This window comes from Falco naumanni, chromosome 8 (genome assembly GCF_017639655.2).
Source record: "Falco naumanni isolate bFalNau1 chromosome 8, bFalNau1.pat, whole genome shotgun sequence".
Classification (NCBI taxonomy): domain Eukaryota; kingdom Metazoa; phylum Chordata; class Aves; order Falconiformes; family Falconidae; genus Falco; species Falco naumanni.
In genome coordinates, this window is record NC_054061.1 from 6,656,193 (window position 1) to 6,673,908 (window position 17,716).

The 17,716-nt window shown below is 56.0% G+C and overlaps 1 protein-coding gene across 3 annotated transcripts in view; it reads right to left on the reverse strand.

The window, feature by feature from the left end:
- Nucleotides 1-16,360, reverse strand: part of PDGFRB (platelet derived growth factor receptor beta) — a 34,501-nt gene extending 18,141 nt beyond the window's left edge. Inside the window, exons 1-4 of one of the 3 annotated variants that reach the window (XM_040604214.1) lie at nt 15,961-16,360; nt 15,632-15,788; nt 1,997-2,066; nt 204-500 (exon numbers count right to left, since the gene is read on the reverse strand). In XM_040604214.1, coding sequence (XP_040460148.1) covers nt 204-500; nt 1,997-2,045 — 346 coding nt within the window. In that variant the 5' untranslated portion in view covers nt 2,046-2,066; nt 15,632-15,788; nt 15,961-16,360. Of the gene's footprint in view, nt 1-203; nt 501-1,996; nt 2,067-3,424; nt 3,523-15,631 lie in introns of all 3 variants that reach the window. The other 2 variants (XM_040604215.1, XM_040604213.1) reach the window with 2 other exon arrangements.
- Nucleotides 16,361-17,716: the final 1,356 nt, after the last annotated feature.

The following is a 17,716-nucleotide window of genomic DNA, read 5'->3' on the forward strand; positions in this document are numbered from 1 at the left end:
CACACTACCCATGGGCCTCTCTCATGAACTGGCATACCAAAGACATGCCACAGCCAGATGACCTGCCATGAGGGCTCTCCTACAACGGGAGGAAGGATTTTGGGGAGCCAGGTGCTTAGAGACAGCATGATAGTTCAAATCCTTCTTGCTCCTGTTGGCTAAACTCTGTGGAAATGCAGAGACAAGGACATGCTGTCCCCTACCTGGAACATAGATGTACAGGGCTTTCCTCTCTGCTGGCTCTGGAGCATGGTCAGGGCTGTAGGTGCACGTGTACTCCCCGGTGTGACGACCCGTCACATTCCTGAGGGTGAGATTGCTGAAGAAGACACCATCCCTTTGCTCCAGGGATGCAGCGAGGGGCTGCCCCTCCCGTTCCCAGACCAGCACATTGTCCCCATAGCACAAGAGGGAGAAGGTGCTGTGGAGGCCGAGGACAAGCTCAGTGTCTCTGGGTTCGATGTGCAGCCCACTGCCCCCGGACGTTACCTCCGGCAGACCTGGGAGAGGAGGGAGAGAGGATTTGTTTTTTGGAATTGGATTCCTCTGAAGTCCAAGGAGAAGTATGCTAGAGCACAACCTCATGCCAATGTATTTGGTTTGTTGTGTTAGCCTTTACACTGAAAAATAACCTTGCTGGATTTGTCCTCTTTGGCATAGCCACCACCCACAAAGACATACTCTCCTCAGAACTGTCCTGTCAACCTAGACCTTGCTGGGTCACCCTTCATTCCCTGTACCTCCTGAAACCCTTACTGGATAGGAAATAAGACATCACGGGGTTTAGCAACGTTCAAAGTTGCCCACGTTGTCCTTGGCAATTCTGGGTGGAGAACCCCCCATCTTAAGCTTTAACTCCATCTGTCCCTGTCCAACCTTTCTGCGAGGTAACTGCATCCTCAGTGCTGCCCAGTGTCATCACACGGTGAGGAGCAGAAGGCTGGCTCAGGAGGGATTTGGGGCAGCTGCTGAAACTGTGGGTGTAGACAGAGCTACGCTGGGACGCAGCCATGCTGTGGTGCTGCTGCAACAGCCCAAGGGACATCCTTGGTAAGGATGGGGCTGGAAAGGGGGGTGACCTGGGCCTTCCCCACATTTGCTTACATTCTTGGCTTTTATGCATCCTGTGAGTTGGTGTAGATGGCTCAGGGAGCTGACAGTGCAGTATAGATAGTACTGCTGACCTCTAAATGAGCCTGTCCCTGTAAAGGCAGAGGTAGGTCTCAGATGCACCTTCAAAGGCCATGCATTTAGCAAACAAGGGGGAGAGGAGATGATGCAACTCCCTGCTCTGCTGGCTGCCTCTCCACAGGGACACTGTCAGACGGGCACAGACTAGGCTGAAACAATGTCAGTTTACAAGAAAGTGAAAAGGGAATGAAAGCAAAACCTTGCAGGAAATCCTTTGGAAGCAATAGAGCAGGCAAGGTCTTCCTGAATGGCTCCCCATGTCTCTCCCAGCTTCCTTGCTTCACCCTTTGTCTGGATGTCCCAGTGGGGCTGGGACGCGTGCTCCTCCCTGGTGTCCCCACTGGCGGGCAGGGCAGCTGGGGACAGTCCCCAGGTACTCGAAGCACTGCTGTAAACAGCCCAGATGCAGCCAAACGTCCTGTTGCCTTGCTGCGGGGGTTTATAATATATATGGGGTCTGATCGAATCCTTCCTGCTGTGGGGGTGTCGGTAATGTCCACCTAATGCAGGTTGTCAGGTGTCTGCTGCCGGCTGAGCACACCTGGCAGTACTGCCTCTGCAAAGGTCTCCTCCTTCCACGCAGCTGCATGTCATCTTTACATCCACCCTGCCATGGGACTGGGGCGGCACGAGCCCATGGACCCAAGTCGTTAGGAGAGACAGATGTGCCTGGAGCATGCTGTGCACCCCAGTGCCTCCCCACGGCAGAGCCCTTTCCTCCCCCTCGCCCTAAAGTGAGCATCCCAGGACAGCATCCCCACGCAGGGGCCAATCCTGCACACGCCTCCCTGGCCACAGTACTCACCAGTGAGGATGAGGAGCCAGAGAGATGTCTTCAGAGAGGGGTGCAGCATGGCGGGCTCTGGGGCTGAATCCTGCCAAGAACAAAGCGGGATAAGCACAGCACTGCCAGCAGAGGAGGGATCCCTTGGCCACCCCGGGCAGGGGGGGCCGGAGCCCCTACCCAAGCCCCAGGTTTCTTTCTCCACCTCAGAAACCTCCCATCTCTTTCCAGTTTCCAGCCTTTCCCTCCCAGCGGGGTGGCTGGTTCCCCCTCACGCTGAATCTGCAGAAGGAGCTGTTTCTAAGGCATCTCCCGCTGGTAAACAGGGGTTTTGCTGGAGGCTCCAGCAGTTGTGTCAGCTCTTGCTCATCTCTGCTCGAACTGCCGCTCCCCGCGCTGCAGAGCCCTGCCTTCCTCCCTCCCTCTGCTATACTGCTCGCCTTTTTTTCCCCTTAGTTTTTGCTTCCCTCAGTCCCAGTGAGATAAAACTTGCTAGAAAACAGATTCCCCTCCAACCCTCCCACATTTTCTGCTCCCTCCAATGAAATAAAGCAAGGCCAAAGAAACTCCACAAAAACCTTAGTTTCTTGTATGTAACTTTTAAATATATATATATATATAAAGGGAATATTTAAGAGAGCTTTTTGGTTAAAAATCCCTTTCATCAACATTTCTCAAGAAATCTTCGTGAGAGCATTTTTAGCCCTCCCAGATGCAAACCAAGAGCCCAGAAAAGATGAAGCCAGAGGTCTCTAAGAACAGTGGGGTCTGTCCCCTATGTAATGGAGTGATAGGCAACCCTCCTCATCATGCCTCAGGAATGGGGATGAGTATTTCTGAAAAGCAAAATGAAGAAGCTAACAAGGGGAAAAGTAAGGGGAAAGGCTTCCTCTGTGCCTGGGCGAAGCTGGGGGGGAAAGGCAGTTCAGCTGTCCTGAACTTGGGGATGCTCCTGCATGGAGCTCAACTTCACAGCTCAGCCACGCTGCAATCTAGGGCTGAGCTCCTGCCCTGCCGCTGGACCACCTTCCCTCTCCCAGTGCAAGAGACATTTTGAACCTGCTCCCAAGGCAGACCCCGAGGAGAAGCCCCCATGACACTGGTACATTGCTCTGCGGAGCTGCTCTCCAGGCATGAGGGCAGCTAGTGGCAATCTGGACTTGCTGACCTGGCCCCAGGCACTGTCTCTTACTGAGCGGCTCTGCTGCCTCTTGGCCCTGGAGTGGCCTCTTGGTCTGCTTGATGTTAAGGAGGAAATGTTTTTTAAATGACGTGAGCTTGTCAGATGTTTTTATTATTCTCTTGCTTTGGCTCAACAAAAGGCTGATCTACCACCAAATCCTTCCAGGTCTCCAGCTTATTCAGCAGCTTCCCTGTCCCCCCTCCAGAAAAACCCTTCTGTGATTCCTTCTCTCTTCTGCATTTGCCAGAGGGGATAAGAGAACTTACAGGGAAGAGCTGGGGGTGCGTAGGATGAAAGGACCAAGGTGAAATTCAGGCTGTAAACGAACATGACTTCACTGCACCCACCCTCAGAGAGCACCAACCTGCAGGAGAGAGGAGGATGATGGACAACCTAATCTCAATGCCCTCCAAGGCACTGCCATGAGAACAGTTAGATTTTTTTCCCAATTCTCCCTTGCAGAGGTTTGTGATTCATCTATTATTCAATGTCCAAGGTTTTAAGGACCACTGGGATCCTCTTCTTTCACCCCTTCCTGCCTGCATGCATGCACAACCCAGGCTGCATTCGACCCCTCCCAAAGTATCTCCTGACAGCACCTAAGGTCTTCCCAAACTCATGCCCAGGTTTTAGCTGCCTGTCCACCATCTTCATGGCTGTCACTGTTGGTCCTATTCCAGGTGAGATCTTGGATTCCTCTTCCCACACAGACAGACCCTTCACTCCACCAGTGATCTCTGTAGGATAACTGATAGGGCAATCCATGGCTCTGCCAGAGCTGGCTGCAGGTGCATGTTGATGCTGGGCTAGCACGGCTGCTGGTTCAGCGAGCAGTGGGAGCCCTGCAGCCTCCATCTGCTGCCTCTGGCTGCTTCCCCTGTGTTCATAGTTGTTTTTAATAAAGCTGCTGGTTTTGCAGAAAAGCATTTCTCTTGGAGACACTTCCCAAGCAAAGTGGGAGGGTGGCAACATCTCACAAGAATTGGTGAGCTCTCCCTTGTTTGTCTGCTCTGGCCAGGGCAAGAGGTATGCCTGGAGGTGCTGAGCTCTGCCCATCCTGCAAGATGCACGCAGAACATGGCTAGCAGAAGGACAAACCTTTTTCTCCCTGTCATGTGCACACAGGCATTTCAGAAGGGATGCAAATACCCCCAGCTCACTGCCAGCCTTGAGAGCACTTGTTCTGCTCCTCAATCTCAGCTTTTGTTCTCAGCAAGAGCAATAAGATACACCCTATGAGTGCCAGACAAGGAAGAGCTGAGGTGGGTACAGCCCCATTCAGTGATCCGAAAGCAGGGTCCCAGATGTTTTCCCACCCAGAGACCCAAACACTATGGGTTAGCAGGGTGCCATGGACCCCTTAGACTCCTACAACCTTCCCATCAGCCAGGACCTGAGGATTTTCAAGCCATAGGACTACTTGCTTCCATCCATCCTGGTACATGCCTGGAAGCCAGGGAGGTCCTGCAGCAATGCCACCTCCAGCGCCCTTCCCTCAGCCCTGCGGCTCTGCAGCAGCCTCCCACCTTGCAGCTGCCAAGGTGAAGTCTGAGCTCTCCATCCCCACGTTATACCCATCACCATCCTCTCCTCCCTGCCAGCACAGGTACAGACCTTCCTCTGCCCCTCTCTGGCACCGTGATGTGAGGGCAAGCTGTCCCTGGCCCAGCAGGGCAGGGAGCTTTTCTGTTAAGCTGCAGTGTTTATTATTCTAAAAGAGGAATTTGGCTGGGAGAGGAGACAGGAGGTCAGCTGGCTCGCAGGGAGGCTGGGCTGGCTGGGCAATGCAGCTCTGTGCCCACATTCAGGCCCACATGCCTGTGGGGTGGCCTCGCTCTCCAAGGGTCTGGGGTCCCTGGGGCCATGCTGGGGCTCTGCCGAGTGCCGTGGGGGAGGATGGCTCCCTGCCAGCCCGCACACCACGTCCCTGCTCGCCTCCGCGCCGCTGCCCAGCGAGGCTGGCATCTGGGCACTTCAGGACAGCGAATATCTGGGAGGGTTTCGAGTCCAAATGAGACACAGATACAGGCGACTGTCCCTGCCCGGTGACAGGGCCACATTGTCTGTCCTTATCTGTCCTCTGTAATCACATCAGCCCAGCAGTGCTGCACGTGTGGCTTTAGGAATGCGGCCGCTCCTCCTCCGGACAGGGACAGGAGTGGCGAGCGGGTTTGCTGGCGAGACGGGAGAGCTGAGCCAGCTCGGGCTGCCGGCTTTCCCAGCCCGCTGCCGCACTGGCAAAAGGGCAGCATCCCAGAGCTGGCTGTGGCCAGGCACCGCTGAGAGCCTGTCTGAGCAGCTCTACCCTCATGCTTTTGCAGCATGTTGCATGGGGCAATGGGACAAATGGGGGCACCCCAACATCCCTGAGCAGCAGCAGCAGCGCCGTGCAGAAGTGCATGGGCTCTGATGGCCCATGGAGCCGTGCCCTCACAGACGGGACACAGGAGAGAGAGCCAGAGCAAAGAGGTCAGACGGGCCTCAAAGAGGGCCACGGCTGCGCCAGGACCAGTACTCAAGTCTCACAATTCCCCATATCATGACTTCACAGCTTCTCCAGAGCAGCCCGCTCTCATTTCTCCTGCATCCCAAATCTGAAGACAGCTGAGCTTTCTTCTCCACCTCCTCTCCCACTCCCCTGCTTGCTGCTGCGAGTGGTGGCCAGGGGCTGATGCCTCTGTGGCTAATGAACTTGGAGAGGAATTTCTGCAGCAGGAGCAGGGCTACGCCCAGGGTCTTGGATATGAGGAAATGCTGTATCCAGCCTCTTCTGGGGGTGGTAACATCTTTATTTAGTAAGTACCATCCCTTCAGCCATCTCTGCCACTCTTCCCACTTCACAGTGCCTTGCTCAGCAGACCAGGCATCACCAAACCTTATTGATTTATTACTGTTCCCCCACTTCAGACCTATCTCTTCTTTAATGATGCTAGTAAGCCAAAGATGCCTTTGCTAATGCCCAAAATATGTTGTGTGGGCTCAGTCTTGACTATTCCTGGGAAACGAGGCGAGAATTTCCTTTGACTTAGCTCAGCATGCCCTGCCACACCTCTGAGCTCCCTTCCCTCTGCTGTTGCTCCCAGCACGTGTACGGGGCAGTGCTCCTGGCAGAGCACCACAGCACGCATGGCAGTGCTGGCACGAGCATCGCATGACACCGCCCGTGCCCAAGTATGGATCATGTAGGATGGGGACATTTCCAGCACTGCAAATGTCTTAAACCATGAACATCCACACCAAAGGGGCCCTCCCAGGACACTGCCCTCCTCCCAAGCATGCCTAGCCTATGTGTCTTGCCTTTCCTCCACAACCACTAACGTCCTGTGGAGAACCAGTTTGGGGGTCCTGCGAGCACCTCCAGTGCCATGGGAGCCAGAACCAGCCTTAAAGCTAGTGCATGGGGAAGGAGATGGCTCGGCGTGCCAGGGAGGGGGAGAGCAGCCGCAGCTGTGCTGACAGCCACCTTGGGAGGAGCTCTGGTCCCTACACACCAGCAAGGGGATGTGCTATCTGCTGGAAATCAGGGTGCACAGACCCAGCTCAGCAAATTTACATTACCAGGGCAATTCCTGCACCCATTGCCCCACATTGCTTTTCTACACTCACTGTGCTCCCCTTGCCCAAGCCTCCCTCATCCTGCAATGCTGGGCAGAGGTGCTGGCTGCCAGCCCAGCTTGCCAGGGCATCTCGGCTGGCGACAGGATGACCGCGGTGAGAGAAGGAGTGGAGAAGCAAAGCCAGGCCTCTCACACAGCCTCTGGTCCTTTCTCTTCCTCTGGCTTTCTATTTCTAGCAACTTTTCTTGCTGGGGCTGTGCTTCCAGGCGCTCCCACAATGCTTGCCGGCCCTGCTGTCCTGCCAAGCAGGCGAGGGACATCTGGTGCAAATTAGCGGGAAATAAAATATACTTTATTTCTTCTTTGTCTAAGCGCATCTGAGTCATTAAGTGAGATCGTGGGTGCCCATATGCAATAAAAAAAAAAAGCCCCGTATGGATCCCATGATCAGTGCTACTCGCAGCCAGGGAGCGAGGGCTTTTCCTGGCTGGAGGGAGCACCGTCCCCCTCTTTTGACAGCAAAAAGCTCCCCGAGCAAAGGCTGGAGACTCCTGAAACCCAAGCTTTGCTTGTCTGGCAGTGAAACTCTTTGGCTTGTCCTGTGTTCCTCTGCCACCCTCCCTCTGGCCTCTGCAACTGCTTCTTTCCCACCCTTTAATCTAAATAAAACTGAGTGGTTGGTGGTGGTTTTTTTTTTTTCCATTTGGCTGGAACCATCCGGAGTTGCAACATCTCTCCTCTGGGGTCCCTTGGCTCTCATGACACTGTGTTTACTCACAGGCCAGATTATCATCACAGAGCCCTTTTTCTTTTTCCCAGCACATGGCTAGAATTAGGCAGGGCACACACATGGGGAGCCTGCTGTCCCAAGGCCCATAAACAGCTGCTGATAAAACACAGAGGTAGGAAATCTGAAACCAGGCTGAGGGGCAGAGGGGAGGGGAGTCCCTGGGGTCCCACAGGCCATCCCTGCCCAGGGGATGAACATCTGGGGGCAAAACCCGCCTCACCCAACCACCTGCCAGCACCAAGGGGTTCTGAGGCTTTACCCAGGCACCGGTGAGACCAAGGGATGCCGAGAGCCCTGGGTGCCCGTTTGCAGCGTGCCTGAGTTTGGGGGTTCCTTGCAGAGGTGAGGTTTTGCAAGCACTTAGAGGCAGCACTGCTAATGCCTGAACCCTCTGAGTGGTTTTGCCAGAGCTCTTTGGTCTGCGAAGATGTGATTAAACCCACAATTCTGGTGTGGACCACGCTCTTAGGAAATGGTCAAAGCAGGGGCATATGCCACCTCCAGGGCAGTATGAGCTCAGGGCCACCACATAGCCACAGGTGGGGACAGCTTTCCTGCCTGCCTCTGCTGCAGAAAGCAGGGATAGTGTGGGCAGAGACCCTGCCCAGGACCTCAAATCCTGGTCCCCAGCTTCAGTGGCACCTGGAGGAGGTGGTTGTGTGGTCATGAGGGCACTGGTCCTGCAGCCAGATGGCAGGACACAAGCTATCACAGGCAGCCTTCTCCGGGCCAGCCTGCCACGGGCTATTGCAGGCTTTGACAGCATCTGTCAGAAAGCTGAAAATGAGGACCATGACTCCAAAGCAGGGAGGGAAGCTGCCGGGGAGGATGATGAGTCCGCATTGAGCCCCGGCAGTATGATTCAGCAGCCCTGGGGTCAGCCATGTGAGGAATGGGGTGGGGTGGTGAGCCCCATGCAGCCCCGTTTCAGCTGTGGCCACCCTCCCCATCCGAGTGTGGGGTGACTGTAACGTGCACGCACGCGATCCAGAAAACCTCAAGCCACGGGCTTTCTCGCTGCGAGGAGCTGGGACAGGGGGACATGGGACCATGGTGAGCCCTGCACTCTCAGCTTTAATCCCCCCCCAGCTTTCCCACTCCATTTTAAGCCCATGGGAGATGGAGGAAAAAAGCGACCTATTTAGTGTAAGTTCAAAATAAAACAAAACATCTGTTTGGAGAGGTGCCAGCATTACAAATAATCCCCCAGCCTCGAGTGCTGGTATTTGTGGCCCTTTCAGCTGCATATGCTCCCCTGCTTCCACTTTCGGAGGAAAGGCCATGCCCCAGGGCTGACAGGGCTGCTCCCCAGAGCCTGCGAGCTTGGCCCAGGCTGTGGGAAAACCCTGGGTGAGGACCAGGGCTCACCTGGGGTCGGGGAAGGAGGAATGGGGGTGTTAGGAAGAACGGCTGCCACGTGCCAGGCAAAGCTGAGGCAGTGCCTGGCTGTCCCTTGCTGCATACCCTGCTCCTCACCCCAGACAAATCCTGTCTCCCTTACCCTCCCTAGGGCAGCCAATCAGTGCCAGGGCCATGGTGATGCCACGACGGGTCCATGGTGGTGCTGGGGACTGGCCAGCATTTCGGAGCACAGCCCCGAAGTCTGGCGTTGTGTGTGACAAGGGATGCTCACACTGGGCGTGGGGAGCAGGGCTTTGCTCAGCCTTGGGGCTGGCCCACTGCAGTGCAGCGATCCCCTGGGGAGGCACAAATGTGCCCCTTGGGAGCATTTCAGCCTTTCCCAGCACCCTTCTCCAGCAGGATGCTCTAAAGGATGCAACAGAGCCCAGCTGGCTGTCCGTTACCGTCCCCCAACTTCCCCATTGCCCCGACAGCAAAGACATTTCAGGAGAACACGTCACGCGAGTTATGAACGTAGCTGCAGGGCACCTAAACCACGGCTCGGTACCCACACAGCTCCCTGCGTTGCTTCACTGCTGGCCCCTCCAACCAAGCAGCAACACCTCAGGGCTGGCTGGCAGCAGTGACTCAAAGAGCTCTCTGGCCCCTCCACCCCTGAAGTGGCATATTGAGGGGTCCCAGCTCCCGAGCATGTGGGGCTGGATGGGGCTTGCCTCTCTGAGCAGAGCCCACCTGTTCACCTGCTGGTTTTCCCTACCACTGGTGGAGTGGAGGGGGGAAGCAGGGGATGTGGGACCAAGGGTTAGGCACCATCCTGGCTGCTGATCTCATGTCCTGGCACCCCCAGGGCTTTCCCCGCTCACATACCTTGGCTGCCAGAAAGCTGCGCCTGCTTTCCCACGGAGATGAGATGCAAGGGAAGCGCTCTGCTAAGGTATACATGAGGAGGAAAATAATCCCCAGCATGTCAGCACCGCTATCACCTGCTCAGAGCTGCTATTTGAGGGTGGCTGCTATGATGGGGCCAGGGCTAGAGCCAAAGGTCCCAGCTTGCTCTAATTAACCACTAATCATCAGCTGGGAGGGGAGGGTGATGGAGGCAGGAGAAAGAGAGCCATCCTGAGCCCTGGTAGGATGTAGGGGCTTTGCAAAGTCCCAGGAGCAGTCAGAATGTTGTGGTCTTATTAGTCCTACATAACAGTGAAGGATGAGCAACCTGATCCTTCTCTGACAATTTCCCTGAGACACAGATCTACCAGGGAGGAGGAGATAATCTGTAGATGTATCAGCTCTTCTCAGCTGCCTGTGAGGGACCCGAGCTTAATCGCTTTGTTCTGGAGTTTTAAACTCTCGTGTCTGGGATTAGGCACTCATCAGCTCTGTGGTCAGGGCACCCTTTGCCCATCTGTGGGACCCAGAGAGGAGCCTGGCACTGTAGCTGGGGTGGGAGAGTGCAGGGCCAGGTAGTGCTGGGGTGTGAAGGGCAGAGGCTGCTTCCAGAGGGGAGCTGTGTTTAATTTGGCCCTGCTGCTCCTAGGTTCCTGGGAGGAAGCAAAATGCAGCTGCTGGTGCAGCTCTTGGTGCTGGGGACTGATCCTGCCCCCTCCTCCATAAGCTCACCTGTGGGGCAGGAGGACCAGGGTGGTGGCACCCAGGACAGTAGAGGGCTGAACCATAGTGGTGGGGCAGCCACCCTCATCCCATCCCATCGCCCCTCTCCTGTCTGCTGGCAAGCTGGGGTCAGACCCCCAGGAGGCAATTGCATATGATGTAGGTCTGGCCCCCACCTCCTTATAACAGCAGGACCTGGGGGCAACGATGGAGCTTTCTGGAGCAGGGGGTGCAGAAATCCAACACGTTCCCTATGTATCTGCAGATTGCACAGGGGATGCCTCCCTCTTGGATAACCTTTTCCTATGTGCTCTGGCCGGGCTCTTGCCATCCTGCATGCAGTGTCCTCTATAACCTCCAGCAGTTCCTCTCCCCTCAGTCATGGAGCAAAAATCAGCTTCCCTGTGCACCCATGCTCGGCAAACAGCCCCTGCCCCCCAAACCTCACAGATCCTCTGGAGGAGAAGCTAAGACAGGACTCTGTGTCAGGGCTAGCAGCTGCCATCACCCCCTGCCCTCCCCTGAGCACAGCTTTAAAATGGGCGCTGAGTCCTGCTCCCTGCACAAGGAATTCCTGAATCAAACCATATTCTCCCAAACAGCTCCCAGGCTGGAGAGTGAAACTTGGCAGCTGCCTGCAGGAGAGCGGAGGGGACCCCTGTCACGATGCCGGCAGTGCTTGGCCCCGAGGAAAGCAGGGTTTCTGTTCTGCAACCATTTGCTCAGCAAAGGCTGAAACCGAGGTGACTTCCAGCTTGCGAGCAGAGAATGCGCTTGCAGAGAGTGGAGCTCGAAATGGTGTATTTTCTGCTGGCCCCAGTTCAGACAAACCCACAAGCAAACATATTTTTTTGTATAAATAAGACAGTGTGTCTCGCCAGTTAAAGCAATTCAAACATGAATGTAGCAATTTAATTGGTGCCAATTACTGTGTCTCTGTAGCATTAAGATTTCAGTCACAGACCCTTCCGCGTGGTAGATGGGCCCGCAGGGGGAAGGCAGAGGGACCAGCAGGATGGGGTCCCCTGCCTGCTTTGGGACCCTCATCCCTCCCCCTGGTGCTACCCGTGGGGACATGCTGAGAAGACCCTTTCCATAATGGGTAGGTGGTCCCTCCTACTCAGCCTGTCTCCTAGTCTGCAGCCCAGGGTTTGGCGGCCAGCACAGTGCCCTAGTTAAATCCCTGCACCCTCCAGCTCTTCCCTGCTCCTGCACCCCACAGCATCCTGCAAGCTCCATGACACACCAGCTCTCATTGAGCCTGGAGAAGAACATAGGGTGGCTGTTGGCAGGGACCTGGACAGATGAGCAGATGCCCCTGCAGGCATGCCCTGGAGAGGATGAGTCCAGCCATGGGCGCAAGACACATGGTATTTGCAAATGGTATTTGCACTACACCAGCCTGGCTTTCCTGGTAGCAGCCTTTCTGTGGGAGCTTTTGTGAGCTCCCTGCTCTCTGCACAGGCTCTCCCCACCGTGATCCTCTGGCTCTGCAGGTTGGTGGTTGCAAGAGAAGGGCACAAACACAGACCAGGGCATGCCACAGCCTGTGTGCCAGGTGTGCACCCAGGAACAATGAAAAAGCAGGGTGTGAGGGGCAGCGCATCACTGTACGGCTCCTGCTGCCAGGCTGGAGGGCCAATGGACCCTTGTAAGCACGTGATCGATCCCAGCACCCCTCTGTGCATCTCTGGTATGTGTTCCTGTCCCTGTCCCAGCTGGGTCTGCTCAGTGTCCCCCATGGTGTCAGGAAAGCACTGCACTTCCAGGAGGAGTTGTCCCAGTGGGAGCAGAGCAGGGCAGAGGTGCACTTGGCTCGGGGAGCCTAATTAGGCAACCAGGGAGAGGAGGAGGGGAAACAGCCACCCCTAAAACAAGCCTGGTTATGTCCAATTTGACTGGTGGAGCGGAAGGAGCCTCCTGGAGCTGCTCCAGCCTCTGAGGAAACAATACCCAGTCTATACCCTTCCCTTGCAACTCCTCTCCAGGGGATTTCTTTGCCTTGGTTGAAGTACAAACAAACAAACTCCATGAAGTGTTCAGCTCAGATCCTCCCTTGCAGGGATAGGATGCATCCCACCAGCCCCAAGCCTGCATGGTCCCCAGCTCCCCCCAGCTCTGGGCCAAAGGCAGCCCCCGCTGCCAGCACCAGAGCTGTGCTCCTGTGGGATTTGGCCACCACGTAGCTCCTCCACTCCCTGCCCTTTGCTGCTGCATCCTGGGAAGACACTTTGCTGGAGCCTGACCCTATGAACACCATTGCAATCCCATCCCACTCCAGTGCGGCATCAGGCACTGGGGCCAGTGGGACCTCAGGGCCTCCTGGCCCCAGGGTGGAGCAGGGCACAGGAGTCCCTGCCCGGACCCTCTGGCAGCGGCCCGCAACACCTGCCCGTCATTCGGGTGATGCTTCCGCCAGCCAACATGGTCTTTCTTTGTACAGCATCACTATCGCAGCTAGAGATAGGTTCTTAACCTCAGCTTTCCTCCAGTACTCACCAAGGCAATTTTGTCTTGCCCTAGTCCCGGAGAAGGGCTCAGCGCTCTCCTCTCTCTAACAGTGTTGTTCTGAACGCTTTGGAAATCCTGTCACAGACCCATCAAAAATGAGGCTGAAAGAGATCATGGGGTCATTGCCCTGCTTGCAGTGCCCACATCTCCCCAGCCAGAGGTTTGCCCAACATGTCTTTTGAAACCTGTAGGGCCGAAGGCACCCAGCCTCTCATCTTTAAACCTACAGACATTTCCCCTGAAAGCTAATTTGTTTCTTTGCAGTGACCTTTCCCTTGCATGAAGACTGTGCACTATATCCCCACAACATCCAGTGACCAACGAGCCCCATCAACCCCTCCCTGAGCCCTCTGCATCCTCTTCTGGGCTTCTGATCCCTCTCTGCTCTCCCCAGCCTTTCCACTCTGTGGACTGGAGCTTTTCTATCCCTGATGAAGTGCTTGGCATCATTTGCTGGGGGGACTAGCTCCCCCCACCCTGCCTGTTCATGACGCCCCCAGCCACGCGCCTTTTGGCACACCCCATGGGAAGAGCTGTGGGTTTCCCCACACCACGCTGCAATCCGGTTTGTGTCCACTATAGCCCCCAGATCCTTTCCCACTGCATGAGCTGCCTGGGCTGTTAGCCCCGAAGATGACACACAGACATCTAGTATTTCTTTCCTAATGGCAGCGTGCTGTCACAGCTTGCTGTTGCTGATCCCCGTGCCCTTGGGATCCTCCTGCGCTCTGATCTGCCCGCACACCAGCTGCCCACCCAGCTTGGTGCCAGCCCAGAGTTTAGCACGTGTGCTTGTCTGTTGCCCAGGCAGTTAATGTAGAGATTGCAGAAGACCAAGCCCAAGTCAGAGCCCTGTGGGACCCCACTAGAAATGACCAGGACTTTGGACAACAAGCCATGGCTAACTTCTCCTTGACTGCGGCATCACAGCTGGGCGTGCTTGTATTCAGATCATGCTGCCCGTTCGGTTCGGACTGTGGGCAGCCTGAACCTGCAGCCCTGTGCGGGGATGCAGGAGAGGAGCTGAGGGCAGGTGATGGGGTGGCCACAGTCCCTCCGCCTGCTCCTTCAGCGAGGACCCATCATGTTGTTGAGCTGGAGAAAGGGGCGGCTGGTTTTTAGGGAGAGAGAAAATCCCTTTGCATGCTGCAAAATGGGTGGCTGTGGCTTGATTCTTCTCCAAACCCCTGACCCCTCTTGATGCACCAACTGACTTAGAAGTGTTTCCTGGACCCAGGGACATTGTCAGGGGTTGGTGACTGCCACCGGGGCCACATCTCACCCAAGCCTGGGTGACATCAATGTCAAGGAGCAACTTCAAGCCTCATGTCAGACCATGCACAGAGTTAACTGTCAACCAAGGCGGCTACCTGGCGACTCCCTCTCCAAGCCAGCACATGGCCTCTGCCAGGCAGACCTATGGCTTTGCCACTGGCTCCGGTTGCCTGAACGAAACGTGCCCCTTTCCCAAGAGTATGGGATGCACAGTCACCTTGTCCTGCAGAGTGCTGAGGGGGAAATGACCCTTCAACCAACGCCCCAATGACCCCTGGGGAGCACTGGGGCTCAGCATTACCAGTCCTTGCCATTGATAGGAGACCTTCTGAAAAGATTTGGGACTGCCAAGCCCCTGCAAACAGGTGCTGTGGGGCAAGGATGGAGCAGCACAACATCCCTTTCCACCACAAGTCCTACTTTGAAAGTCTCCTTGTTGGCGGATGAGTGCAGGAACTGGATGCCCTGAGCCCGCAGTGGTCCCAGCATGAGCACCAAAACCCCACAGGTCATGCAGCCCCTGTCCCTGGACTGTCAGGGCTGCCTGAGTCAGCACAGCTTTATTCCACACCAGTTCCAGCCTGCTGGAGATCCTCAGCTCCTGGGCACTTGGGACAGCAGAGCGGTTGCCCATATCCATGCCTAGAAGGGTTTTACAAGGCTCTGCCCCTCCAGTACCCGCCACTCCAGGGTGCAGGCCCTGAGCAGGGCTTGCAGACATCCCTCTCCACTTTGGCCTGGTCCACGAGGACAGGAGTCCCACCAAGGGCACAGACCAAAGCAGCATGGTCCTAGGAGACCCTGCATTTAGGGATGACCACGGGTATGTTCAAACAGTCTAATGCTGCGGTGATGCTGCTCTGCAGTGGGGTACACTTACACTTCTAGAAGATGTCTTGCTAGGGGTGGCGAGCAGTCCCTTCTCCATGCACATCCCAGCCCTCCCACAGCCACCAGGCTGGGAGAGCCAGGGTAACCCTCTGACCCAGGGAAGGACCGAGAGCTCCCCAGGGAGAAGCAGAGATCCACTGGGCCCTGCTCCCGCTGCAGCACTATACCCCTCCAGTCCCTCGGCTCCCTGCAGTTTTCCCAGCCTAGGACCTGGAGAGCGGATGGGATGGCTTTTCCCCCGGGATGCCGCAGAGCTCAGCTGCTCTCCATCAACCACCACCTCCCCAGGGCCTGGCAGGGTGTTTTGTGGTGCCAGCCCCATGCAGGCGAGCAAAGCCCCTTCCAGAGCGACTAGGCTAGCTCGAGGAGAGGATCCCTGGGGTCTGTACCACCTCCAGCACGCGGCTCCCTGGCCAGAGAGCCGGAGCAGAGCAGGAGGGCCAGCCGACCCCCGGGTGGGTGACACGAGGGCTTACCTTGGGCAGGGTCTCACCGGGCAAATGCCTGTGCCGCAGGTCCCACGGGCGCTGGCCGCCCCGAAATTCCTTCCTCTCCTCCTCCGCACTCTTTATCTGCTGCCTGCCGAAGCTCTCCCTGCCCTCCCAGCTTTCCCCAGCTGGCAAGGCTTTTCCACTTAAAGGAGAAAGAGAGGGAAGGGAAGAAATGAAGTGGAGGGGAGGAGGGGAAAAAAAATAAAATAAAATCAAAAGGAGAGGCAAGGCTGTGCCAGGGCTGGGCTGCAGCCAAGCCCTTGCTCTGCTCCTCTAGTGCATCTTAGCAGCACCCTGGGCAGCCCCCAGCCCACCTGGGAGGGGGTCCAGCCACCTCGAACCCCAGCGTGGAGCAAAGCCCCGGGCTGAGGGGTGTGCACGCGTGTGTGTGTGCGTGTATAAATAAAAGAGACCTCGGGAGGAGGAGAAGGGGGGAGGCTGCCTCGCCAATGAGGAGCGGAGTCCCTCCGACTTCCTCCCTCCACCCTCTGCGGGGACCCTTTGCAGAGCAAAACTTGCGATTAAAGCCCAGCAGATGAGTGTGAGGGGAGGGAAAAAAAAAAATTAAGAAAGGAGGAGAAGCCAAAGGGGCTGCAAGAGAGGGGAGTTTTGCTGCAGGCTGCCGATGAGATGACGGGGAGAAGTGAGGGCCTGGCTAACGGGAAACAAAAGGAGCCCAGACCAGCCCGGCTCTCGCCTCCTTAAACCGGAGGAAAGGAGCTGCTCTCTCCCTGTGTCTGCTTTCAATTCTGGCCTTTTTCCCTGTTTTCTTTTTCTTTTCTTCCCCCCAACCCCCCCCACCCCCCCGCTTCAAGCCCCCCTCCCCTTTTTCTTTTTTTTTTTTTTTTCCTCCCTTTCTCAGGATATGAGGGGATGTTTAGAAAATCCGCTGCCCACGCCAGCAGCTGACTCATGTTTTTATTAAAGAAGGCCTGTACTGAACCGACTCCGCATATTCCCCCCGGACGCCTCCCCGTGCCGTGCCGGCACTGCGCCTCCCGCCCCGCTGACCCCCGGCTGGCCACGGCCGCTCAGGGACCGCCAACGCGCCCTCCCAGCCCTTTTGTTTTTTTGGAAAGGGGAATAAAAGGTCTTGTGCGACTGGGATGCTGCAGCAGACGGTGGTTTGGTTGTGGACTCAGGGCCGTTTGGGCTGCCGAGGGGCATGGAGCTGGGAGAGGCAGCAGGAGTTTCCACCTCAGCCATGCCATCATCTCAGATGTCCTGCACCCCTCCTGCTCTGGCAGGGTGGAAGCCAGCTGAGGAACCTGCTGAGTCATTTGATGAGTCCAAATAGTTTCTGAGAGTCTCTCAAGAGGCACAGCATTATTGTTTATCCAAAAGAGTATTATTTTTTTTCAATTTGTTTCAGGACTGTAATGAGGTGCAGAAGCTCTTTGGATCAAAATTGTTGTTTGACTCATCAGCTCTTGTCACCATTTCCATCTTGGGGATGTGCTTTTGTCTGATCCGGACAAGAAAAACTGCAAAAATACACTGGCTATCCTGAAAAAGGAGACTCCCCTGAAAAGATGCTTTTCTATCTTTCTTTCTTTTCCTTTCCAAGAATTAAAAAGCCCTTCCCGTAAGGACAACATCACTGAAATCTATGTTCCTGGCTTGTTTGCAAGGCAGACTCATCCCCTTCTGCCTCACTAACGAATGCCTGCACAATGGGCACAGCTAATGATTCCCCAGCTGGATGATACCAAGAGATTGCTACTTATCATCCTTTATCTCAGTGTTTTCTTTGCACTGCCAAAAATCAAAGGGGAAAGCCTTTGTTCTGTGCAACCGCGGAAGGTGAGGAGAGCCTGGCTGCGGCACCCCTGCAGCTGCACAGATACAGCTGTGGCACCCCTGCAGCTGCACAGATACAGCTGTGGCACCCCTGCCGCTGCACAGGTACAGCTGCAGGCAGGGCAGGGGACGTGCGGGTCTGGCTGAGCCTGGGCAGGAGTGGGAGGCTGGGGAAAGGAAGGATGCTGAGAGGCAGCCCCCTGGGAGATGGAGGGGCTCCTACACTGGGCTGGGGCAGAGAGGGTGTGAAGCAGTGGTGGCTGGGTGAGA